At 43.9% G+C, this 26,922-nt stretch overlaps 1 protein-coding gene across 23 annotated transcripts in view; it reads right to left on the bottom strand.

Moving 5' to 3' along the window:
• epb41l2 (erythrocyte membrane protein band 4.1-like 2) overlaps nucleotides 1-26,922 on the bottom strand; it is a 65,362-nt gene that overhangs the window by 16,271 nt on the left and 22,169 nt on the right. For 11 of the 23 annotated variants that reach the window (XM_085771430.1, XM_085771436.1, XM_085771442.1 and 8 more), the window contains exons 2-14: nucleotides 25,395-25,633; nucleotides 25,051-25,236; nucleotides 20,467-20,709; nucleotides 15,702-15,806; nucleotides 15,531-15,573; nucleotides 11,687-11,762; nucleotides 9,875-9,971; nucleotides 9,644-9,768; nucleotides 9,398-9,485; nucleotides 6,382-6,534; nucleotides 6,121-6,218; nucleotides 4,661-4,833; nucleotides 3,733-3,818 (exon numbers count right to left, since the gene is read on the bottom strand). In XM_085771430.1, coding sequence (XP_085627556.1) covers nucleotides 3,733-3,818; nucleotides 4,661-4,833; nucleotides 6,121-6,218; nucleotides 6,382-6,534; nucleotides 9,398-9,485; nucleotides 9,644-9,768; nucleotides 9,875-9,971; nucleotides 11,687-11,762; nucleotides 15,531-15,573; nucleotides 15,702-15,806; nucleotides 20,467-20,709; nucleotides 25,051-25,236; nucleotides 25,395-25,619 — 1,698 coding nt within the window. In that variant the 5' untranslated portion in view covers nucleotides 25,620-25,633. Of the gene's footprint in view, nucleotides 1-335; nucleotides 1,515-3,726; nucleotides 3,819-4,660; nucleotides 4,834-6,120; nucleotides 6,219-6,381; nucleotides 6,535-9,397; nucleotides 9,486-9,643; nucleotides 9,769-9,874; nucleotides 9,972-11,686; nucleotides 11,763-15,530; nucleotides 15,574-15,701; nucleotides 15,807-20,466; nucleotides 20,710-25,050; nucleotides 25,237-25,394; nucleotides 25,634-26,922 lie in introns of those variants that run through there. The other 12 variants (XM_085771428.1, XM_085771433.1, XM_085771449.1 and 9 more) reach the window with 4 other exon arrangements.

Here is a 26,922-nt window from a genome sequence, read left to right as displayed (position 1 = left end):
AATATGTTACTCTGTTACTGTATGTTGCCTTTGTAAGTTAATTCTTAGAGTCTCTCCCTCCCTCACACTTATATTTAAATCTCCTATTATATCTTTCTGATATAGCTGTCATATATTCACAATATAGTTATACTTTCTGTATCCTTTCTCTTTAAACCCACTCTGGATTTAAATACTTTGATAAATCTTCCTTAATCTACTCTTTGTTCTTTACTACTAGAAGTACACTGGGGGAGGCGGGGTGCAGGGGCGGTAAGGAGAAAGAAAATGTAAGGTAAACAAGGTGACACTGGAACACAGGAGAGGACAGGGGGTTGAGGGGTTGGGGGGGGGGGGCGGTGAGTGTGCGTTCACGCTGCAGGATCACACATCTCTTGTGTCCAGGTGGCAGCTGTGTGAGCGTGGTGCCTGATGCGAGGGGGCGTGTGCGTGAGCGAGAGAGCTTGTCTGCTGAAAGCAGAGCCGGACTGATCCTCTCCGAGCCTTTGGCCGGTGAACACGGGCAGAAGCGCCCTTCGCTGACTGGAGACCATGTTCTCCAGGTAGCACAGGGTCAGGCCGAGGGGCGTGGCCAAGATCAGGGCCAAGACCAGAGACTGGCTGGCCGTCAGCATCACCACCAACAGGAAGACGACTAACAGGCAGGGCAGGAAGAGGGGGGAGGGGTTGAGGAGGTAGCGCCGGACGGAGGCGGTCAGGTTGGAGCGAGAGAAGGAGGAGGAGAAGGAGGGAGTCAGGAGAGAGAGCAGGTAGGAGGAGAGGGGCAGGGAGGAGAGGGGGGACAAGGCGGAGACATGTGGAGGACAGGCCAGAGAAGACACAGAGGGCAAACTAAGCTGTGTTGGTGGCAGAGCACAAGCTGGGAGCAGCTTAGTCGGGAGATAAGAGGTGAAAAAGGCCACAAAACGGTTCAGTTTTTTCGCTGAAGTATGAAGAGACCGACGTAATCTGGACTGAGTCATGCTCAGGAAAATAGATCTGGGAGCGCTGAGGGTAAAAATCTTTAGATTCTCCGCTGACTGTGATATTAGCTTGGACACAGTGTGGGTCAAAATGCTCAGCTTCTTTTTTAATCCTGAAAAAAGCCTCGCAGGCAGACGCTTCCCGTTCTTCCCCAACGTGGAGAGAAAACACAGGATGAATGAGACGTATCTGACCACTCCCCCCACACACAGCCAGCTCCGCCATGGGGGCGGCTGGGATGTTGCTCTGGTTTCAGCCAGACAGCTCTCCTCGACTCCCGACACCTCCGCTGCGCTGTGTGTTTGGGAGCCGGTGAACGGGTTACAGGCTGGGAGGGTTTGTGTGTTCAGGTGTTCAGAATCATCCGACTGCTGATCGGAGGTGACGGAGGCGTACGAGGGCGGGGCCCAGGGAACCGTGTCGTCGATAGGGTCGTCGTCTTCGGAGATGTCTGACAGTCCGCGGTCGAACTCGGAGATAGAGTCGAGGGATGGAGGGATGGAGGAAAGGGAGGACGATGAGGAGAAGGAGAGAGGAAACATGAAGATTGACTGATGGAGGAGGATCGAAAGAGAGACAGCAGGCGGACAGCAAGTAGAAGAAGGAAAAGGAGAGGGAAGGGGAGACAGAGAGAGAAAAAAGAAGAAAAAAAAATGTGGCGTGGGAAATAGAGCAGGTGGGAAATAGAGCAGGAGGGAAAAGAAAGGAGAGACCCATGCAAACACAAAGTATCCACAAAGAAGCAAAGAGGTAAAACAAGTTAAACATTAAAACCAAAACATCCAACACAAGCAGCGTGCATTAGAGAAAAATAAAAATCATTTCATTTTTTTTTTTTACAAAATAATGGCAGGAATGAGGTCATGCAAGAGGGAGTGAGGAGAGCACGAAGGGTGTGTGAAGGAAAAAAAGAGAAGAGGGAAAGAGACATAACATTAGTCAGTGAACAGCACCACAGTGGGTTAAAGTGAACACAGCAGGGTGGAGCAGAGAGCAGAATACACTCGTGTGCAGAAACAGTGTCAACAGGGTGTCGCCACTAAACAAGGGTTAAAACAGTCCACAGTGCCGGGTGGGGGGTGGGGGGTGAGCCAGGGTTAGGGGGAGGAGGGAGAGGTGTGGGGTGGAACATGCACAACATACGGTGGTATCTGATACACACTGTGCTGAGCTGCTGCAGCACACGGATCCTCGCTATGGGATTCAGCCTCAAACCGCACGTCGCTGCGTGGCCGCCTCAGACACTCTGCTGCAGACTGGAGCTGCACATGCTAATAGACTCTCTCTGTCAGGCTAGTTGCTCTGAGTCCCTCCCCTCTTATTCACGCACATGCACATATTAAAAGGGATAGTTCAACATTTTGCCAGATTCGCCCATTGCCATAACCCCTATAGTCTTAGCAGCAGGTTCATTACCTTTAATTGTCGGTGCAAGCTGTTTTTTCAATCGGCGGGGCAGAGACGTGAGCTCTACGCAGCACATGGTATTTTCGCCTTTCCCTCATCGAACTCATCAAATACACAATCCAACAACTCCAAAATGCTTTTGTGGATAAGTTGTGAACTGCACATTCACCACGCTAGTTTAGTTTAGTTTAGTTCATTAGTTTAATAAGGGACAATGTGCAATTACATTAATCATTTAAAGAAAAAAATGAAAAGATGGTTGCACCAGATTTAGCTCCCAGCTAATTTCCATCTGTAGTCCCTATGAGATAGTAATGGAACGTTACAAGACAGAGTCGTTTTTGAGGCAAATGTCGTACCAGAATTACATTCCAGACATAGTGACTTACATACGTTATTATCTCATAGCGTGGTGAATGTGCAGGTCACAACTTGTCCACCAGAGAGTTTTGGAGTTGTTGGATTGTAGTTTGATGAGGGAAACGTGGAAATACCGTGCAGAGCTAACGTCTCTGCCGCGCCAATCTAAAAACAGCTTGCAGCAACAATTAAAGGTAATGAACCTACTCAGACTAAACTATAGGGATTATGGCAATAGGCAAATTTGCCCTATCCCTTTAAGGAGACAAAAGGCCAAGGGATGGGTGCCTCCTGTTCCTTGTAGTGATCCACCTACTGGAAAAAAGTATCTCCAGAATTATGTGAAAGCAGAGGAAACAGAAGCCTAGTCAGTGTCCTGGTAGTAAAAGAAAGCCCCCAGCTGTCTGACATGGACGGTTATGACTCTGTCATTTCATCCGGAGGATTAAATGTCTTCAGACAACAATCTGAAACGGTGCTTGTTGGTGCTGCAGACAAAGCCAAGACTCCAGGCTTTCATTCAGCTCTGGTGTCAACTATGATTCACTGGTGGCTTATTCTTTAAGGATCACATATAGGAATCACTGGTTCGGTGTAGAAACGACAAACTTGATTTACCATTGTATTTCTCCTAGTCAGATACAAGCCACATGCTAGTGTTGGATAATAAGTTGGATAAAGTGCAGATGGGCCTGCAGACTGGGCCCACAGCAATGCTTCTGTCGTAGACACATTAAGGATTCATGTATACAACATTAAATCAACTTCGCTAAACCAGAACCTAAGTCTCACCTACTCCCACCAACTGTTTCCCAGATAAAATAAACTATACATCTATTTCATCTATTACAAAATACCATCTGTCTGTCTCGGGTGCAAAAAAAGACATCAACAGATCCTGCGGGACGGTAATAAAGACAGCAAATAACGGAACACTTGTTTTTGTGAACGCACAAACTGTTGAACCACATATGATAACAATATGTTAACAATCACACACACCTTAGAGTCAGAGGCGAGCTCCAGACGGTGCTCACGTCCGTTCTCAGCTGTGTCCCTGCCGGCCTCAGTTATACTGATCACAGGTGCTGAGGGAATAACAACAGAATGCAAAATTTATACACAGCAGCAACAAACATGAGGAACCAAAACAGTCAAGAAAAATACTTCAAAAATGACTGTACATGCAGGTATTTCACAGAACTGAAAGCTTTACTCCTCTACAACGATGCCCACTTGTAGTAGATTTGTGTGTCCAGCAGGGGACAATGTAAGCCAGTGGAATAAACCTAACACAGACGCAACAGCAGCAGTACACAGCTGCACACTGTGGGATCTATTAACCCAAATCCGGAAAACCACAAAAACGGTGTGCACTCTTCTCCAAAGACAATAAAACATATATTTGATACTGTGCAAAGAGCTCAGTTGAGTATCATAAAGTATTATGATTCTGTAGAAATTCTGATAGTTTCAGTCCCAGTTCCAGTTCTACAGCAGATGAGATCACTGCACAGTCATTTATGAGTTAGGAACCATTGAGTACTTGTTCATTTTGTGCTCTCTTCATTTCTCTGGGCCTTTTTCTTTGACATACAAATAACATTCTCTCTTTTCATTTTTCCCCTTTCTCCTTCAGCCTCTCTCTGTGTGACAGGAAACATATGCTGCAGCTATTTCCTGTATCTGGTCAGACACTGAGCATTTCACACACATGCACACACGCGCACATATACACATACACACACACACACACACACACACACACACACACACACACACACTATCCCTCCATCCATGACCCCACTTCCACTTGCTCATCATTCCTTCCATTCCTCTCCTCATCTGTCTATCCATTCATTTAATATAGTTCAGAGTGGAGCTGGAGCATTTCAGTGTGTATTTGTGAGCGCCGTGCGGTGCGTATTACCTCCGTCCAGACTGCGGCTGATGCGTTTGGAGGAGGTGCGTTCGAAGTTGGGCGCAGGCCGGTCTATGAGGGTGCTGGCCAGGCGGGTCTGGGCCTGGGTCCGCCCGCTGTAGCGGAACTTGGAGCCCAGAGTCAAGAAGCGAGCCTTGGTCGGAGGCTCTGGAGCGTTTAACCTGGGGATCAGAGACAGACACGAGGTGAGAGGAAAGGTAACAAAGGTCGAGGAGTATGCATTTTACAACTGATTGACTTTACAATAAAAGAGAGCGAAGAGGAGAGAGGGGGGTGTTTCCAGACATCCCCCCCTTCAACAGGATATTAAAGCTTATTCCTCTCTCGACCTCTTACACATCTAAACATACAGACACACACACACACAGCAGTGCCGGACACTTCTTTCATCTTTGTGCAGATGCGTTGGTGTGTATTATAGGCATGGGCCGATTACTGGTTTCAAGGTATACCACGGTATGAAAAAGTCATGGTTTCAAAACCACTAAAATTTTCCCGTCAAACCGTTCCTGCGGGTCGCTACAATACCTTTGAGGCCCGTTTCTAAAGAAATTGTCTCATATATAGGACTGTATAAGGGTTAGAATGACTGCAATTTAATTTTATTGAGAATAAATTATTTATTATTTAATTTGAACTTGATACACGTTTACTAATGATCTAAATGTTCAATTTGTTGTAAAAAATAAAATAAACTGCAATACCGTAATACCGTGAAACCGTGATATTTTTGCTCAAGGTTATCACACCGTCAGAATCTCATACCGGCCCATGCCTAGTGTTATTACCCCAGGTATCAGACTAGTTAAACTAGACTAGATATATGCTGTGTCTCAACTGTAGTATACAATACATACTTCTGCAGTGTGCGAATTTCGACGGTTAGTGTTGTCTCAAATCGAACACTGTTGTTGTGTTGTGTTGTGTTTTGTTTGTTATTTTAATTAGCGGTAATGAATGATTTCTTTTTTTCGTTTGCATGCTCCACCTGTTTAATGTGAGGTGAACATTACATCGCCGCGTCAGCCTGCTCTTCTTACTTGCGGAAAACATTTGCCTGCCGGTGTGTTGATTTACATATTATACTCCACTACGTAGCCACGACGGCGGTCAGTGAGGGTGTGAAGTGTCCAATGTTCCACACTCAGCTTTTGGACCGTTTTGAGTGAAACCATCCGGGTTCTTACAGTACACTGCATGTTGACATACTTGTGAATTGAGACACACTTACATACTCAAAATACTTAGTTTTTAAGTATGGAAGTATTCTAATTGAGACTCGGCAGTAGTCTTGAGCCTGATGAATCTGATGTTTCTTCAGTCAACGTTATCTAACAACCTGTTTGAATACTCTACACACAAGAATGTAAATCTCTGAAATCTTTGTCTATTTATAGTGCACATGTTCTTCAATGTGTGTGAGTGTGTGTGTGTGTGTGTGTGTCCACCTGAAGAAACTGTGGTTCTCCACACAGACTTTCCAGAGCCTTTTGGCAGATCGGTGATTCTGGAGTTTGAATCCCACCGTGCTCTCAAACTGCTCTGTCTGTCAAAGAAACAAAAAGGAAGAGATTTTACCCACAACTGGAGAAACTGCCTCCAACTATGTACAGTATGCTGTGTGTTAACACTCGAGAGGATCATTTCTGCTGTTGCATTCTTGTGTGCAGGACAGAGGAAATGTCAGTGTTCACAGCGTGTGTCTGTACCTCTCCTGGTCTGATCTTAATGTAGAAGTTGTTCCTCTTGTATGAAATCTTGAGTATTTTGGGCCAAGCAAAACGATTAATCCGAAGTCTGTCTTTGTAAACCAGGAGTCCATTGGCACACACACCTAGCATGATGTCCACACCCTCAGAATCCTGCAACAGACACATACATACACACAAAATATATTTTATTATGACGTTATGGATTAATCTCTGTGAAACTGCTGTAAATTTAGCCACTTGTTTGGCTAAATCAGATCATACTGTAAGCCAATTGATTTCTAAAGTAGTCTGCTTAAGGTCAACAAAAACTCAATTAGCACACACACATACACAAACACTGTTGTTCAGGGCAGTAACATGGTTAGCGGGCAGACTAACTCACTAACAAAGCTTTTAAGTCCAAGGCCATCTGGTAATGGTGAGGGGGGGTATTGATTACAGTAGTGAATAAACACAGGAAAAATCTGTTTGACTAATGGAGGGGGCAATATGTTGATAATGGACAGTTTTACTGGGACACACACATCACATGGCTTTGCCACGCTATTAGCTGCTGATCGATCCGAGCCGATCTGTCCCGGTGCAGCCCCTGCAGAGACAGTTCAGCTCTGTGGATGTCAGAAAAACTGGTTTCCATTAGCTCCCTGCTGTTTCACTGAATAAACAGTCACTTTTCAGTGGCTGCGGCGAGAAGCATGTGGTGTTTGAAGATTAACTTGTGATCACTCTGGCTGAGTCACTCGCTCTGGACAGCAGGGCCTGGACAGGAGTTATGAAGGCACTGCCAAGCCAACCACATGTTGCAGATGCTCATTCTGGTCAGTATTACTTAATATTAATTGCTGGAATAAATGGTGGATGTAGCGGAGCAGGTGGATTTCAAATATTCTATAAATATAAAAAGAAGAAATGAAATGAACTGAACCCTGCAGGGTTTGAATTTTCAGTGATTCATTAATAAAGTCCCAACCTTCTCTAAATCTACTTCATGTGTTCAGGTATTTTTGTCCCTACTGATGTCGAACTATGAACTTTATTATGGGACATGCATTATAATCAGTTGATGGGATAACTGCATTTCCTGCTGCTAACAAATGTTGGTGTTATGTCAGTAAACTTCCCAGTTACATTGGGATTTAGTGTCTGTAGTATTTTGTATTTAGGTCCAGTGTGTAATACTTGTCAAGGTTTATTGGCAAAATCTGAATATACTACCCATGAATATATTTGCATAAGTGTATAATCACTATAAAATACAATCTGTTTGGTTTTCGTAGCCTTATAATTATTTTTATATCTACATAGAGCGAGGGTCTTTCTTTAGAGAGTGTCGCCATCTTGCACCGCCATGTTTGTACGGCAGCCTGAATGGAAAATCCAGCCAACCAGAGAGCACGTTTCAAGAGTTTAGCGTTCATAAATAAACCAACGAAGAAGAAGGCAGAAAAAAAGGAGGAGGAGGAGTAAACAGCGGACATATTGTAAAATGGTTTAGATCTTCACCTCATGGCTCCCTGCTCCTGAAATACTCCCAGTCGTGGTAAACACGTTTTTTTGTCCTCGGAGGCCACCGTCACTTTGCCGACAGGAGGGGTGAGTGCGAGTGTGCGAGCAAGCGAGCGCTACTGAAGATATCACGGTTTTACCCGCATTTTACACACACAGGACCTTAAACGTCATCACAAAAGTGGGAATCAACAAATCAGCTGCTGGCGTTTAATTGTGAGGGACTGGCAACAAAAACAGCATTCACCACCGCTCCACAAGTGTCCTGTTATTGTTCCCATGGTGAGATAAGAACAATCACCCAGTTGATGCAGGTCAAAAAGAAATGATTGTGGTGAACCCAACTTCACCATCAGACACCAGATTAGAAAAGCCTTGGACACAACTAAGAAGGGTCAAAGGTGTCGGTCTTTTTTTCTGTGGTTAAACACAGACACATTCATCTGTGTTAGTTCAACATGTTTCTGATGATCCAGTGTAGTGCGACAAACAGTATTTGACAGGGTCTCTTTGTGGATTTTGCGGTTATGAAACTTGCACAACAAATTAATGGCACAGGACAGAAATAGATCTGCTGCTCGAATTCCCACAACTTTGGTATGCCATAAAAAAAGATTTCAACATTTGAAACGCTCCCTCATCTTTTCCCCTGGTTCTCTGTGTCTGTGTCAAAAACAAGTGGAGCATGTCCTTAAAGGGGACTGGCCTCTCTCTGTCTCACTCCAACCTCGTCTCTGTCTCTGTCCCCCATCTCTGTGTCTCCTCTCAGTGTCCTCACTCTCACATCCTCTCTCTTTCTATTTTAGGATTTCCCCCCTTCCTCTCTCTCATGCATATTCCCCCCATCTTCTCTGCCTCTCCTGCACAAAAACACACAAACACACTCAGACACACATGGAAACATGCACGCAGTCTGCTGATGACCTGCTATCCCAGTGAGAGAGACTGGCTGTTCCCATGGCGATGGACTCCCTAAGTGTTTGTACAGCTGACACACACACACAGTGACACAAACATGCAGACACACTGGCACATTCGTCCTACATCAAAGAAATTCTGCTACTCCCATGATGTCGAAAGGAGAGGAGAGGATGAGGTGGAGGAAGAGAGGGGAGGGGAGGAGAGGATGAGGAGGAGAGGAGAGGATGAGGTGGAGGAAGAGAGGAGAGGAGAGGATGAGGTGGAAGAAGAGAGGAGAGAGAGAAGAGAAGAGAAGAGAAGAGAAGAGAAGAGAAGAGAAGAGAAGAGAAGAGAAGAGAAGAGAAGAGAAGAGAAGAGAAGAGAAGAGAAGAGAGGAGAGGATGAGGTGGAGGAAGAGAGTAGAGGAGAGGAGAGGATGAGGAGGAGAGGAGAGGAGAGGATGAGGTGGAGGAAGAGAGGAGAGGAGAGGATGAGGTGGAGGAAGAGAGGAGAGAGAGAAGAGAAGAGAAGAGAGGAGAGAAGAGGAGAGGAGAGGATGAGGTGGAGGTGGAGGTGGAGGTGGAGGAGGAGAGGAAGTCATTTGTACCTTAGCATGGTGCAGGTCGACTCCGTACATGGACAGCTTCTTGGCATTTTCTAGAAACTGTGCATCAGCCTGTGCTGGAGTCATTCCCCTAAACACACAGAGGAGACAAGTTACAACAAACGCCTTCAGATTAAGAAAAATAACACAGGCTACAGCCGTTATGTTAAGATCATACAGTACTTGAAATTACAACAATAAGTAAAAAGCTTTTAATGACTGGTTACTACTGAGTCTGTCCTCTCTGACCTGTGGGACTTGTGGAGTTCAAGAATCTTCTCCTCCATCTCTTTATTCTGATTGGGAGCAAAGGTCAGCTGGCTGATGTAGTCCAGAGGCCGAGGCTGGTCGGGTTCGTAGTCACCAAGCTCTGCCTGGAAACCAGCAGAGGAAAAGTCAGAGCCTAACACACAGAGCCACAGCTAGAAACTCTTCACTTGGTGGCTCCTCAGCCACCTGTTAACATGCACAGTACCATACCTGCAGTGTGTATGACCCCAGCAGAGCGTGAGTGACAAATGAGCAAGGCAGTCGACCAGAAGCCACATCTTCACGGAGCTGCAGGCACAACAGGTACCTGAAAGAACGGGACATGGAGAGGACAAGTGTTTTTCCACTGAACTGGACTCAAAAAAAGGATGTAAAACTTTTTTTTAAGTAAAATCAACACATTCAGTGAAACATAAAGATAAAGTGAACCTCTCCTGTGAGGTCCAGGCACTGGGTCAGCTGGTTGTGGATTAACTTCGTTGGTGCTGTTTTTGCTGTGTACCGTTGTGTGTGCTGGTACACTGGTTTGTTGTAATCCTCACCATAACACAACACAGGTTGCATAACATGTACGTTTGCTCTCAGTGAACTGTCCAGCCACCAAGTGGATTTACAACAGAGTCAGCTGTCCTCTGCAGTAAAACTTTATGGAAGAATTCATGATGTGTATGGTGCTGATGCAGACACCTCAGGGTGCTGGTAAATGTTTCATCCTGGCCTCTGGAAATATCGCTCAAAGCCACTTCAGCAGCACCGATGCTTGCTGACACGGAGGCTTAAACCCCAGTCATCCAGTCGCAGGGCTTCTCTTCACTGAGCCAGTATGAATCAACATAGTACAGAAAATCCTGCCATAAACAGCTTGGGAGTTACAATAAATCCTCATATTTCAACTTAACAAAAAGATGAACAGGCAAAGTGATCCGTCCATAGTGCTGGAGGAGCAGCAGCAGTGAAGGGGAGAATGTGTCAATGAGTGTGTCCTCAATTAGCCTTTCACTGCAACCATCAGAGAACCTGTTCGCTCCATTAGACATCACCTGAACCTAAATGCTGTGTGCTTAAAGCATGCCTGGGTGTGTGTGTGCATATGTATAAATACAAATGAATTTAAGATGTGCACAATACCACCATGTGTTATGACTGGCCATTCATTCCAGTCATTACTGGGCACAGCTACGATGCAATAATTGTAAACCTTAAAGGTCTAGTGCGTAAAATGGGAAGGGAACAGAGACATCTGGCATTCAGTTGGCAAATTGACGGTGGCCTCCGAGGACCAAAAGCTTAGCTTCGTATCGCCGTTAGCTCTGTTAGGTCTGTAAGCGGCTACAGTTGAACTGGAGTGGTCCATGTATTAAACGAAATGAATGTCGCTCACCAAGTTTGTCCCCTTTCAGCCACCATATTCAAAGATGGCGATACGACATGGCAGCTTCGGTTGGGTGGACTGCCACCATGTATTTGTAAACAATTCATTCTAAGCTATGAGAAAACTTTCATTTGTATGTGATTGTGATTAGACTTAGGTAAATACGTATCTATAAAAGCGATATTTGATTGTTGCAAATAAAAAGCGAAATAAATTACACACTGTGCCTTTAACCTATCAATAGGTTTCGATTGTCAATAAAATGCTTATTTTGAGTCACACGCTCAGAGCGTTATTGTGTATTTCTGCAGTTTCTTTAAGCCCAAAAGATAATTTTTACCTTTTTGAGATCACTGTTTTGTTTTTACCACATGTTACTTAAAAGCTTTTCCTGGCTCAAACTTATTAACCTCATTTCAAACTGAAAAAAATCAAGTCGAGTCAGTGACAGGCTGACGAACACACACTAGAAGAACATTTAAAGAGAGAGAGTCAGATATTTAGTGTGGTGGTGGAGGCTAAAAACACAGCAACTGTTTCCCCAACACATTTACTAAAACAACCTTAAAGAGGGATAAAGTGGCCAGAAAAAGTCAAGTCACATGAGTGTGTGTGTGTGTGTGTGTGTGTGTGTGTGTGTGTGTGTGTACCTGGTTATGTCTTCAGTGAGCAGTGAGGGGTCAGGAGGGTAGAACTTGACGTTGAATGCAAACTGCCAGTTGTTACCTGGAGAAGGGGAGATTATTATTCAAAGTGATATTCAGCACAATGGTCTGTATTTCTATGCGTCTATTCATTGTTCTGTCCAATCAGATCCATCCCTCTGCCCAGCCGGGTGTGTGTGTTCGAGATGAGAGAGCGAGAGAAGCGGGCGTGAGTGAGGGCAACTAATGCAGAACAGCTTTTGGAAGGCACTAAGCTCGGTACATCTCACACAGACACACACACACATACACACACACAGCAGATCTGGTATTGCATAACCTGTTTCTAGCCTGACCGAATACCAAACAAACAGTAATCTTTATCTTCATCATCAGAAACAAAAACATGGTGGAGCAACCGTATCAGCTCTAATATCTCCATCACTGGGCCTCCTGGCTTCCTGTCTAATTTCATCTCAATCATCTTCAATTTCCTATTCTCCATCCTGCAGGACGCCATGTTGCCACGCCTGCATGCTGCTCTGTCTCCATCTCGTCTGTACTGCGTGGCTGCGCCCAACAACACGCATACACAAGTGCACACACTGCGCACACACTTGATAATAGACGGTGATCCAATCGTCTGGAAAGTCCAAGTCGGGAGAAGCTGACATCACATCGCGACCACTTCCTCCCCCAAGGTCACAGACTCGTACACACATGCACAAATGGACAGACTGCGACACACAGACACACACACAGCTGCAGCCCAGAGGAGCAGGACGGATGGAGGACACAAATCACATGAGGGAATTCAACAGCAACACTCGCTGCATCACTTTTTGGACTAAAACCACTTTGTCCCTGTAAACATTGATACAACAATGAAAAGCAGTGAGAGCAGATAATGCTGTCTCCTGGTCTGTGTGTGTGTGTCTGAGTGTGCGCTGGTGGGCGGATATCGATGTGTGTTAAGTGTATGAGGAACGTCTGGAGGCAGATTGAGTTTGTATGTTCTGCTGGCAGCACTAAGTGCTCTGGGAGTCTCTTGTGAGCATTTCTTCTTTCTACGCAACTGCAACCACTCTTCACTCCTCCACATGATGTATAGAATATATATAGTACACACGTACATATAACACACATCCTCACAGCTCCCTAAGACCATTGTGTTTTTCCTGACAACAGTTCTCCTACTTCTTCTCAGCAGTCTCTCTCCAAAAAAGCCTTACCCCAGCCTTTCTGGGTGAACTATTCCTTTAAAAGAATATCTTTCTAAATAGAAATTAGACACACATGCTTGCTTTTATGACCCTGCAAAATGTAAGCACGAGTGGAATTCCAATTTGCGTGGTAAAAGAGTTTGAAATCCAGTTTAACTTTGTCACTGCTCCTCTTTTTATTACTTATGCGTCTCTGTATGATAAAGCGCACACAATCAAAACTTCTGCATATTGGTTCTCAACATAGAAACTGAAGTGAACTGACACCATGAAAATGTTATCAGGATAATGCACTGACAGTATGGGCATGGTGCGGCACCCAAAAGTTGCTCTAATTATGGGAGGACCATGAATCCTGCTGTTAAACATTAACAACAGCCACATGCGCTGCAGCCGTCTACTGACTGGACTAAATCCAGACTCCTCAGCTTTTATGCTCCACTTCCAGCGAAATGAAGCATGACCTTCAGCGTAAGACCAAACCTTGTTCTCATTATCTAAACAAGTGAAATCTAAGAAGGAACTCAGTCAGAAGTACCCGAGGACATTTGACTTCGCGGGGCACTTAGGTTGGAGCTGAGGACTGACAGATTCACAGCTGAATCTCCATGGATGGTGGAAATCAGTTGACTTCAGACAGCTCCATGTTGTGGTCCTGGTTTCATTTTCATTGGCTCTCAGTCTAGCTCTGATACCAGATACTTCACCTACTTGGAGTACATTTGTTCATAGTTATTCTTCAGTTCTGTCCACATTTTCCTATGTTTTTTTCCTTCCTTGCAAAATCTTAAAGGGATAGTTCAATATTTTGGCAAATGTGTCTATTGCCATAATCCCTATAGTCATTCATTACCTTTAATTGTCGGTGCAAGCTGTTTTTAGATTGGTGGGGCAGAGATACAAGCTGCTCAGCTAACACTACAGAGGTCATGGTACTCTCGCCTTTCCCTCATCCAACTAATCAAATACACAATCCAACAACTCCAAAACGCTCTAAGGTAACATTACGACACTAAAAGCAAATACTCTCCTTGCGCTTTTGAAGTCACTCTGACCAGCAGCCATGTTGGGAATATAGTTCCAGCTATGCGTTTCCCTCGAAAACAACTCTGTCTCGTAATGTTCCATTATTATCTCATAGCGTGGTGAATGTGCAGGTCACAACTTGTCCATGAGAGCGTTTTGGAGTTGTTGGATTGTGTATTTGATGTGTTTGATGAGGGACAAGCGAAAGTACCATGTGCCTCCCTTGCATTAGCTGAGAAGCTAGCATCTCTGCCCCGCAGATCTAAAAACAGCTTACACCGACAATTAAAGGTAGTTAACCTACTGCTATGACTACAGGATTATGGCAGTAGGCAAATTTACCTAAATGTTGAACTATCCCTTTAAAGGATGTTTACTACGTCCGATTGTTTAGTAACTACTTTTCTGAGCAGATTCACCTCACTGTTGTGGTCTTGTTTTAGTTCACATGTGGATTTTTACCTTGTTGTTCTCCATTATTGTATCCCACCCTTAAAGCAGAAAGCCAGAAACACAACAAGTGGACACACCCACACTGCACTTGTAATAGTAGCCGGCAACGCAGCCGGAAGACTCGGGTGTAGAGCTCAACCATAGACAGAGCCTCCATACACACACCAGTAAACAATAACCTGAGGAAATCTGTTATATACTGCATTTCCTGTGACTGCTTCATCATAAAAGTCAACTTTTGTTTCATCAATTAAAATACTTTTAATGTGAAGTTGTAGCTGTTTCAATTGTTTGGTTTGCCTTTTCTTTCTTTTACCAGAATGATGCTTAAAACCCTCCATAACAAAAGTTTAGGTCCCAGTTAGTGAGTGTGACTCACTCAGAGTTGTGATGGCTGAGTGTGGACTGTTGCTGCTGCAGAGCTGAATTGTGTGGAGCTTGTTGTTTGTGTGGTACTTTTATGTGCACGCTCACAGGCAGAGGCATTTTACTCACATGTACACGGGCACACGTGATAACATAGTGTGTCTCTCTCTCTCTGTATAAATGTCCACAGACAGAAAAATGTACACCAGACGCACACCACTCATCCATGAACCACAGACGCACACAGCAACCAAGCCACAAAAACACAGGCATGTACACACTCACCGCAGTCTGTGATGCTCACACATCCACATGAAACCACACACAGTCCTCACACATGTACTAACTCTAAAATAACCCTTTATGAGACTAAATTATATGTTCTTTTCATATGTTTTTGTCTTAAAAGTGTGACTTTTACTCTCAGCCTGTGATTTAAAGCCTGCTTTGACTTTAATAGTTAAAAGAGGAGGAAAATAAATAAGAAAAACAGAGTTATGGGCATATTCCTCCAGAATCCTGAGAAAAATAATCACACAAGACAGATAAACAAGGTCTATGGATGTTATCAAATTAGTAAGTGCAACTTTCCTAGAGGTACAGGTATGCTGCACACAAGAACAAAAACAAAGCTTCAAATGACAAAGAGTAACCTTCAGACCGGGTGAAGTCTTGTGAAAGACGTCACCCTGCTGTGGCAGAGGGATGGACGGAGGATAGACGGACACACCTTCATATCTGTGAGTCACAATCCAAAACAAACAAAGAAAAATAAAACTTACTGCGGATCTGTCTCTTGATTTCCTTGGTGGGATCCAGCCAACACTGCAGCACATAAAAAGATACGGAACAAGAGGACAGTAACTTCTGTCACAGTGGGAAACACTATCCAGATGAACGTGGGTACATTAATGACTTGTTTGGCCTATGTGTGTTGGTGTGTGGATACAAACCTTCTGTTCATGGCTGTCCTTGTATGTCAGTCCAAAGTAGTCTTTTTCCATCAGATTAAGGTGCTCACACATCTTAAAGAACAAGTACTGGCCCTTAGCTCGCTTCTGTGGAGGGACAGACAGAGACAGAGAGATTCAAACACAAGGACTAATAACTGTACATTACATTTGAAGTATGGATGTAGGGCTTAGTCGATACTCAATACCGATCCGTTTGTATTTTACAATGCAATCAACAGCCATTTCCATTGCAGATATTGCATGTAGCCATCAAACTTTCTGGCGTATTAAGCATGAAATACTCCCATACTGCTGACTCCATGTTGTTTCTCTGTGTTTGTTGTCTGCAGGCATGCTGTACATGATGCTGATGATGTAGCACACGCCAGAAACAAAGAATTCAAGTGAATAGATCGAGCTATTTAGTCAATATCTGGGCCGATATCCAATCTTAATATCAGATCGGTGCCTCCCTAATTTTAAAGGGAATCAAAAAAAAAAAAAAGTACTAGTAAGAGCTGGATGGATAATGGTATAGAATAGAATAGAATAGAACAGAACAATACTTTATCCTTTGCAGGAAATGACTGAGTCACAGCAGCTTCAATAGAATAATCCAATATAGATAAGATAAAGACTTTGGGAGGATGAGCACATCACATTTCAAAATCTTGTGTCATGTTTCCTTTAAACTGTGCTATTATCTGATTTTATCAGTCAAAAGCATGGGAAAGATGATGACTTCATAAGTGCTGTTTGTTCAGTAGTAGACAGAGCTTTTGAATATCTTTAGTCCTTGTAGCTGCTAAATACTCTCATAAAGACATCATGTTGTCGTTGAATTCACACTTAATTGTGCAATAACTGTTAAGGGGTCATTTAGATTTTTCTGGAGGATTAATCAACTATTCATCCATCCATCTACAAACGCTTATCTGAGGTCAGCAGACCCACCAATTATCAGTTCCCATAATCCACTATTCAACTAAATCTAATTATAGAGGGAAAAATAATCATTGGTGGAAGCCCTGAGTGAGACACTTCATCACTTCCTGTCCATAGTTCTCAGTCAAAGCATCTCTGTTCCATCCGTTTCATTTTCCTCCATCTCCTTTTGCTCAATCTCTCCATCTGTCTTGGGGAGACACATTCCTTCGTAAGGCCGACGGAGCCTTGGCAATAAAATCCTCCACACTCAGCTATGACAATGACATTTAGCACACATCCATGCGTACATGCTGGAGAGTGCACGCACACAAACACATAATGGCACTCTTTGGACCGCCAGAAGGTCAGACAGAGAGAGAGAGGGTGGGGGGGGGGGAAAAAGAGGAGAAAGAATGAAATCCTTAAATAATGTTCATTTCTTTTGGGTTAGTCAGCAGCGCGGCCTCAGAGTGACTCTGGTGTTTGGACGGCGTTCGGCAGACCCACGAGCAGACAGCGTGGTGGAAAGCGACGGAGAGAGGATGAAAGAGTGCATTTTTCTTCTGGTCCTGGGACAGCTGAAGACAACTGCGGAAACACGCGCCGCATACACACACACACACACACACACACACACACACACACACACACACACACACACACACACACACAGTGTAGCTGCATTCTGGACTCCCGAAGAATGTGACAATGTGACCTTTCAGGGCCTCTGTGTCTGTGCCAATGTGCCTCCGAGCAAGGCACTACCTAAAGGACCAGTGCGTTACATCTGCAGGCGGTTACTGATCTGAAATATTACACGAAGAGGGGAGGAAACTCTGTCTCCGTCTGTTATGTGAGACAGAAACACTGATCTGAGAGGCTTCTCCAAATGTGCACTGCAAAAATATAAAAGTCTAGAAAATACTTCCACATTTTATTGCTTCAATAAATTACAGTGATGAATGAGGTTTAAATCTCTTCAACATGACGGAACAAAGTCCTAGAAAGAACTTGAGATGTTTGTCTTGTTGTTTTCTGAACACAGAGCAGCACATACACTGCTCTGCACCTAATATCTGCAAAGACTACTTAACTCATGTCTGACTGGAACCTAATGAAATTCTATGAAATGCTTCTTAAACCGTGTGACACTAAAACCCTGCTGTAACCAATACTAATGAAATTCTTAGAAACAGCATTAAGACCATGTGACACCAAGACTCTCCTCTGACCCTCAGTGGAGCCCGGGCCAGGTTTAAGACCTACAACTAATAAAATATGTATTAAGTTATTACACTGTAATAAGTTTGATGCCATCAGTTAATAAATAGGATGGATGGATGGATGGATGATGCAGAGGGAGTCAGACTCTACACTGGTGTGTATGTGTGTGTGTTGGAGGTCGGCTGGGCAAAAGAGAAAATTTAATCTCTGGAATGCATTGTGCATCTCTCCCTCTCACAACCTAACTATGCCAGTGTGTGTGTGTGTGTGTGTGTGTATGTGTGTGCACTTTAGGACAATAGCAGTTAGTTGCAGTATCAGCGTTATCTGTTGTGAGACAAAGCAGCTACTGTTCAAACAGCCGTAGACACTCGGAGGCAGGCGGCGGGGCGTTGGCGTGCTGGAGATTAGGAAGCGGGTTCACCGTGGTAAAGATGCCGGTTCCAAAATCTCAGCGCCGCAAATGGGAAAACTCTAGACCTGGAGATGAAGCAGGCTCTCAGTGAACCTGCACGCTGGCTATTCTAGGCAGCTTCCCACTGACTGGGAGTCAGTGTGGGAATGTGAGGAGGAGGGGTACGGCTAAAAATGTGCACGCAACTTAGGGAAAAAAAACAGTTTTAACCACAAGTTCTGATAATAACGAGAAAAACATACACTCAAAGAGCCACTGGATATAAATCCCTATAGGTTAGGAGTAGATTTGTTACAAGTTGTGACCTGCACATTCACCATGCTGTGAGATAATAACGCAACGTTATGAGACAGAGTTGTGTTCGAGGTAAATTCAGAGACTGCTTGCCGAAAAACTGCCCCCGACGGAAACGCGCATCAGCGGTTTTGCATGAATTTACCTCAAAAACAACTCTGTCTTGTAATGCTCCGTTATCATCTCATAGCGTGGTGAATGTGCAGGTCACAACTTGTCCACCAGAGCGTTTTGGAGTTGTTGGATTGTGTATTTGATGAGTTTGATGAGGGAAACCAAGAAATCCCACTAGCCTCCGTAGCGTACTACGTACTACGTGAACCTACTGCTATGACTATAGGGATTAATTTGCCAAAAATGTTGAACTATCCCTTTAACCAGCACTAGTACTCTGAAGCTGTTTAATTAAAGGTAAAAGGTAAAAATCCTGCATAGTTCCGTAGGGATTCTTTCACAGTTCCTTGTAAACTGTTAGTCAGAGCCTGTGACAGAAATGTGAGGGACATGTGATGTGAATATCTACATGTATGAGTGTGTAGTCGGGCACGTGTTTGTTGGAGTAGCAGATGCAGAACGCTAATCTGGTGGGACCCCCATAATCTGCCAGGTTTTTGTGTGTGTGTGTGTGTGTGTGTGTGTGTGTGTGTGTGTGTGTGTGTGTGTGTGTGTGTGTGTGTGTGTGTGTGTGTGTGTGTGTGTGAACTGGTCACCAGACAAGCCCCTGCAGCGAGCTCTGCTTTGCTCTCCATTTATCCCCTAGACCACACCCAAACACTGTGAGTGGGTTCCTCGGCCATAACTGCACTGTGAGTCAGAAAGTTAAAGACCCCAACACTCTTGTGTGTACACAAACACACACAGACACACACCCACATAAACAGACACGCCAGATCTGATCCTATTAGTGATTACATCATTGACACGCTGGCTGTCACGTGAGACTTACTTCAAAGTGACATGAGACGGACGATGTGTCGCTGTAATGTCCCTCTCATGAAAAGACGACTTGTTGATTTTCTCAGTGATGTGTGTTGAATGTCGGTGTCTAATCCGTCTCTCACACACTGAAGGAGTCACATCAGGTAGAGAAGTGCTGATAGTAACGGTGCCTATTCTATCTCGACTCTACCCGTGACACATTAAAACTTTCCTCATGTTCCATCACATTCAGAGATTTTGTACAGATGGACTATGACTCATTGGTTGGAACCCATGTAATCATAACAGACCAAGGTTATTACAGTTTTAAAATGTTCTTTAGTTTTTCAGTTTGCTTTTTTATTACAGTTTAGTTTTAGTTAGTTCAACAAGTGATGAAGCAGTTTCAGTTTAGTTTTTAGTTTTGTGGAATTGACTACCGTAGTTTTTATTTAGTCTTAGTTTTTCAGGTTGTAGGATAAAGCCTCTGTCAGACCTCTGAAGATTAACTTCCAAATTTGTGGGATTTGTCCCTTTTATTTGCATCCCATAATGTTCCCATCAGTCCTCATCAGGTTCCATTCACTCTTATCTACCTGTGGGTCGTACTCCAAGCCGTCCCATATTGAGCTGTGGTGTTTTCTTCCTGCAGCTTTAGACATCTCTAAGAAAACTACAACTAAGCTGATGTTATCTGACTGAACTTTAGTTTTAGTTAGTTTTGCATTGTTCATTGTAGTTTTTATTTAGTTCTCATCATTTCTATTTTTTATTTCAGTTTACTAAATGATTTTTTCACTGCTAGTTTTAGTTTTAGTTAACTATAATAACCCTGGAACAGACCTAAACTCAGTTCCTATTTTTATGTCTAAACTGATCCAGAGGAAAGTCTGCCCCTTGTGTCTGCAGCAGGACAACAGCACACTGCTGTTACAAACAGAAAGAAATATGTTATCTTGAGCAAAGATGTAATCATCCGTCTCTTACCTCCACCTCACAGGTGAAGTCGGTCCCGTCCAGTAGGGTCACGTGACACACCACCAGTTTCATCTTGGTTTTCCTCACAAGACGAAGAGGAGACTGGAAAATGGAGGTCTGGCCTTCTCCCTCCTCTTCACCTTGCACCTCCTGGTCCTTCTTCTCCTGCTCTGCTCCTTCTCCCTCTGTCGTCTGTTTGGTCTCCTCGGGACTTTGCTCGGCGCTCTCTTCTACCTTCTCTTCCTTGGCAGGCTGACGAAGGTGCAAGAAGAGAAAAAAAAGGGGGGGAAAAAGTAACGTCAGAGCCTCAGAAGATCAGAGTCTCCCACTGTGGCGATTACATAAAAACTGCCGCTCTTCTTTAGAGAAGTCATTTGTTCAGTCTCATGAAGGAAATCATCTAAAACCCCCAAAGTCAGTGAGAGGAAACACTGTTTTCCCTATCACCCTCCTTGTGTAATTCCCCTTCTTGTCTGCATTTGTTCTTAGAGACTCCAAGGCGTTTCTTTTGGCCTGATTAGTGAAGTGTTGATGTCACTGGGTGGGCCTGGGTGGCTTAATGTGATGGCTGGATGGAACAGTTTATGCGTGTGCACGACGTGTATGAAGGAGAACAGCTTTGTGTGGGTGTGTGTGTGTGTGTGTGTTTCTCTCTCTCTCTCTTCTGTTGCTTGAGCAGCAGTTTGAAACAGTCTGCCTGTCCTGCTGTGAACTGCCAGAGTTGTGAAAGACAGTGTCCAGTGATCTGTCCTACAGCCGTCCATCCCTGGGCTGCTTACTTACACTTACAAGTTCCTCATTTTTAGATTGTGTCCACAATAACATGTGCTATGCTGAGAAGGGAGGATATTTGTTTAGGCAAAGCACTTTGGCTTTGGAGAGGGGGGGGCGGTTTAGTGGTGGCTTCACCTCTGTGACTAATAACTGACTTCACTACACGCTGTACAATCCTCAATGTTGTGTTTCCAACTCATTTTGTATGCAAATCCAATAAAGAAATTGATGCTACACTCTCTTCACACTAGACCCAGTCATTCTTCACGCATTCATTCACAGTCGACTCGTCCTTTTACATAGCAGTTGATTCAGAGCACTGCAGCTCTGTTCAGCAGCAGTGAGACTCTTCTTCTCACCCAGGTGATAATACTGTATAAAACTAAGTAAGGTCAGAGTCAACTTTATTGTCTATGTAGTACACAACATACAGGGGGTTGAAATTATGCGTCTCTCCATCCACAGGGCCATTTTAAATAAAGATAAATATACACAGTGTTGGGGGGACTTAAACTACATGTAGTTGAACTACATATTTCAACTACTTTTTGGGTCATTTTTTGTAGATTAAAGCAGAAGTAAGCGATCCGGTCGTTTTAAAGGTAAAGGTAAAGGTAAGGTAAAGGTACTTTATTAGTCACATATATAGGGCTGGGTATTGTTGAGAATCTCACGATTCGATTCGATTTCGATTCATTAGGTCACGATTCGATTCGATATCGATTCGATTCGATATTGATTGAAATGCTTCGATATCGATTCAGTATCAAGCAGAAATACACAAATAAGAGTACCAGATTTTTTTTTTTTTAATAATTATTTGTTTAGTTTCATGCCTTATGAACAGCCATAGTATAACTCATAGCATAACAAAATATGACACTGCTTTAACACTGAACTACAGTGCAGCTACATTTAAATTAGGCTATGTGATACTTTCCTCTTGGAAAATAACTCATAACATTTTGAGTAATAAAACAATACAAAACAATATTATTAATAATAGTTGACTGCACAACTGAAAATATTGTAGTGACCCCGCAGTAATGTTCTTGTTATGATGTTTAAGTTCTGTGATTTCTGACTGACTGTCAATGTGTATGGTACGGGCAGGTGGGATGAGAAACTGAGGGGCTGGGGTGAGTGTGAGGAAGACAGAGTCCTGTCTGTGTGTAGGTGAGTGAGTGAGGAGGAGCAGAGGAAGAAGTGAGAGCAGCTGTCAGATAAGTTCAGGGTTTCCCGCAGCGCTTTCCTGTTAAGGCGGCCGCCTTAACAACAAAGAGCTGCCGCCTAAACTAACGTCTTAAAAAAAAAAAAAAGTAGCGATATTCGCCGCCGTCGCCGCCCCCGCCGCCGCCCCCCCCCCCCCCCCCCGTCGGACGATGGCCGCATCCTCTCACACACATACACACCACAGAGAAGCACGCATGCATAACAGCAGCGCGTGTTGAAAGCGAAAGTTAATACGGCGCGGTGCGTCCCTCCCCCGACGATCGATCCCCGCTGCTGCTGCTACTCACTCCCATATTGTTATGGTTTGGTCTAGTGCGGCCCCCGTCCGTACAGCGCGAATCACACGAGGGTGTTGCTCGCAGCGCCCCCACTGGCCAGGGGCTTGAATCGATTCAGAAGATTGCTGAATCGATATTGAATTGCAGAGAAAAGAATTGCAATGCATTGCTGAATCGATATTTTTACCCAGCCCTACACATATACAGCTAGTACAGTGAAATTCTTTCTCTGCATTTAACCCATCCCTGAGGAGCAGTGGGCAGCCACGGTGCAGCGCCCAGGGACCAACTCCAGATTATGACCTTTGGTCAGGGGCACTGACTGGAGGATTAACCTAGCCGACATGTTTTTAGTGGTGGGGGAAACCGGAGCACCCGGAGGAAACCCACGCAGACACGGGGAGAACATGCAAACTCCACACAGAAAGGCCCTGGGCGGCCCGGGATTCGAACCCAGGACCTTCTTGCTGTGAGGCAACAGTGCTAACCACTGTGCCACCGTGCCGCCCAGTTTTGGCTAACTTCTTGTCAGCCGATGGAGTTAGCAGTCCCCGCCCTCGTCCCTACGTCACCACATTCACGCGCATCCCTTGGCTGCACACACAGAGAGGACCGCCCCTTTATGCCGTTCTCTCTCCTCATTGGATAAAGGTTGTAGGATACAAGGAAAGTTTTCTCCTCGGCTTATAGCAGAGCAGAGTGACTGACAGACCCGTGTTTCAGACCAAACACTCTATATAAGTGATTGCTGTTCGAAGATAGAACTATTTAAAGGGACAACGAGGAGTTCTGGAAAAGCGAAGCGTTTTCACACTACATTTATGAGCCTCCCCATGCACCATGAAATTCTTTCACCGGCGCAAGACAGACTCATGTTTTCATTCATCAAGAATTAAAGTCAGAGGTTCAAAGAGGTTCACATACCATCGTAGTTCCGACCATAAACGGCGATTCGGCGGCGTTATTCTCATGACTCGCCACGAAACCGAAAGTAAGGAAACACTGGTCGGCTCGACCAGCATTTCCACCAGCACTAATAATAACAAAATAACGATAGAGACAAAACGATATATTTATCGAAAATGGAGCCATTAACAAGTGTGGGTAGCGGAGATTCATCCACATTAACGTGAGACTTTTTTATAACCAAATAGAAACTCCTCGTTGTCCCTTTAAGACTTACAGTATATTAACACAAACATTCCGCTTACTTCTGCTTTAACTATTCAATTTACAAACTACAATTTTGGCCAATACTATTTTTTTTTAAAGACCTTTATTATATAAATTTTATTTTACCAGATTATTGTGTTCCAGAACTCTCTTTGAAAAAAGGCATGAATCATGTGATGACATGCCAAGCCAACGCTGCCTCTGACTGGCTGGCCCTGGCGTTCCTGTCATGGTTTTAAACATTGTTGTTCCAGACACACCGATCTAGAATATGTCGGCCTCTTTGTATTTTTTTATAACATTTTTTGTTGACTGATTTACATTTCTGATATACATGGGACATGTGGGCATTGGGCAAGGATTTTCATTTTCTCTTTATGTTACCCAACATGTCTATGGTCAACCTAAAGGATGTTGACCCAAAATGTCAGCTTTTTTCTTTAAAAAATAACAATGAGTTGAGAGGCATATTTCTGCATGTGAATGTTTTGTAGGCTATTATATTTTGTTTCATATGTACCACATGTTGATTTATTTAACGCTGAGTTAAATGAGTATAATGAGTAGAAGTAGATGTTAAAGCTACTTATTTTTAGCTGTAGTTTGTTCAAACTACTGCCAGGCTCAACTACATGGAGTAATAATGCTGCTGTGTTTGCCAGACTGTTGCTCAGGAGCGGTAAGTTAATGACCAGGTGGACCGACCACAAAGATTCACATCTGGTTCCAAAAAGGAGTTCAATACACACTCCCCCGAAAAACACTATCAAAATGTTGACCTATCGCTTTAAGGGGAGGGTGTTTTTCTGCTGTGTGCCTTCAGATCAGAGGTGCTCTGCCTCCGGACCACACACTGCTAGCAGGCAGAACATCTGAAACCTGGCACGAGGCAACCATGTAAGTCAGAAAAAATGACTTTCTGTTTGGTTTCCTTTTGAATTCATCACATCTCTGTCATTTTCTAACTAACTGTGGAGGTTTATGTATGCGTTGGGTGGATGTCAGCTTCAACTAAAACTTGTGTGATTTGTCAGAGTGCCAGCAGACTAGTAGGAGACCACCTGTCTCCTTTATCTCCAGTGTGTGTGTGTGTGTGTGTGTGTGTGTGTGTGTGCTGATGGGGTGTGGCTGGTACCTCAGTGTCTGCGCTGGCGTTGGAATGAGATTCTGCCTCTTTTTCCCTCACTTGCTCTGACTTGACTGCCTCCTTTTCTTCAACTTCCTCTGCGTGACCGTTCACTGCTGGGGCCGGCCCCTCCTCCTCCCCCGTCACCGTGCCGATGGCTTCCTGTGTGGGCGGGGCCTCCTTGGTCGGAGAGGTCTTCATAGGTCAGGGGGGAAAAACAGACATTTAAAACTTGTATTACTTAATTCCCAGTTATTATATGATTGACATTTTCTGCTGAATAATTGAAGCTGGAGTTTCTATTTCTTATTCAGCCTAGACAAGAGAACAGTGACAGTGTGACTTTACTGTACCTGGCTTTGAGACTTCTGCTTCTTAAGCCATGTTGGCAAGTATCGAGAGATTCCTTTTCCGTCCTTCCCCTCTCTCTCCTTCTCCTTCTCTTTCTCCTTCTCCTCTCCCTCTGCGTTCGCTACTTCCTTGGTCTCTTCTGTTGCCTTCTCTGATTGGTCCGGCTGAGCAGCTGACTCCTCCGCTTTCTCCTTCACCTCGGTCTCAGAGCCTGCTTCTGTTGTCATGGTGACAGGTCAACCTGCAGAGAGAGGAGAGAGCGATGGAGGGACGTTAGAGCTGATTTTAAAAAGCTATCACACGCTCACTAAATGAATCCAGATAGATAGATAGATAGATAGATAGATAGATAGATAGATAGATAGATAGATAGATAGATAGATAGATAGATAGATAGATAGATAGATAGATAGATAGATAGATAGATAGATAGATAGATAGATAGATAGATAGATAGATAGATAGATAGATAGATAGATAGATAGACATACTTTTATTGCCATTTTCACAATGAAATTGAAAGTGCATCTGCAAAATATATCATGAGTGTTGTATTTACATACATACACATTTTATTTAGGATCATCTGACAGTTCATTCTGAATACAACTTGCATTTATTGGGCCTATTAGCCTATGTAGGGCCCTTTAAATCCTTTTTATTTTTTCCTAAATTCTGTTTTCCCATTTTAATTTTTGAAAATTCTGTTTTTTCTGTTTTAATTTTTGGGAATTCTGTGGGGGGTTTTTGTGTTCTTATTTTACTACCAAAAAGAGTGTGTTTTTAATGTTAATGACTAAAATGTACACAAATTAAATAGAAATGACTTTAAATTTATTGAGGTAACAAACAAACAACACTACAAATATTCATCTTTGAGCTTTAAACAGTTTCCAATAAAATAAATAGAGAGTATATTAGTTAAAAAAAAAAAAGTCCTTGTTTTTCACATGGCTTTTGGACGATAGGTGGTAGGGCTGGGCGATATAACGATCTCGATACGGGATCGCGATAAATCTTTGAACGATTTCGATAATAAGCTATGGCCCTATTCCTCGATATCACATGAAAGTAAATATGCGCGACAGCAGCCGGCCACACTTCCGTCTGATACTCCGCCTCCTGTCCTGAGCATGCAGAGCTTGTTTGAGCTGCTGCAGCTAAAGGGAGGACGGATAAGATGGATAGATAGATAGATATACTTTATTGATCCCAAGCTGTGATAAAGTGAAAGTTGTAAAAGAGGGAGGAAATGAGTGGAGGTGGAGCCGATGGCAACTGAAGCGATTGTGAACGTGTGGAGCATCAGTTCGTCTGTCCCGGCTAAAGAAGCCCGTCAGTGTGGAGTCAGAGCAACCTGATGATAGCCTACCACGGTCAGAAAGTGGAGGAAACACGGAGCTGCTTGTGACGTTTATTCTGCGGTAACATGTCTGTTTGCTCATGTACAGTGTGAAGAACATGCGCTAGGCTCAGGCCCCCACATACTCCGGCGTATTTGACTCCGCGGATGTCCGCGCGCACTCGAGG

The sequence above is a fragment of the Trachurus japonicus genome, chromosome 24, assembly GCF_045865225.1.
Source record: "Trachurus japonicus isolate A0001 chromosome 24, Traja_1.0".
Lineage (NCBI taxonomy): Eukaryota > Metazoa > Chordata > Actinopteri > Carangiformes > Carangidae > Trachurus > Trachurus japonicus.
The sequence above is the reverse complement of the archived record's forward strand: the minus strand, read 5'-3'. Positions and strand labels throughout refer to the sequence as shown.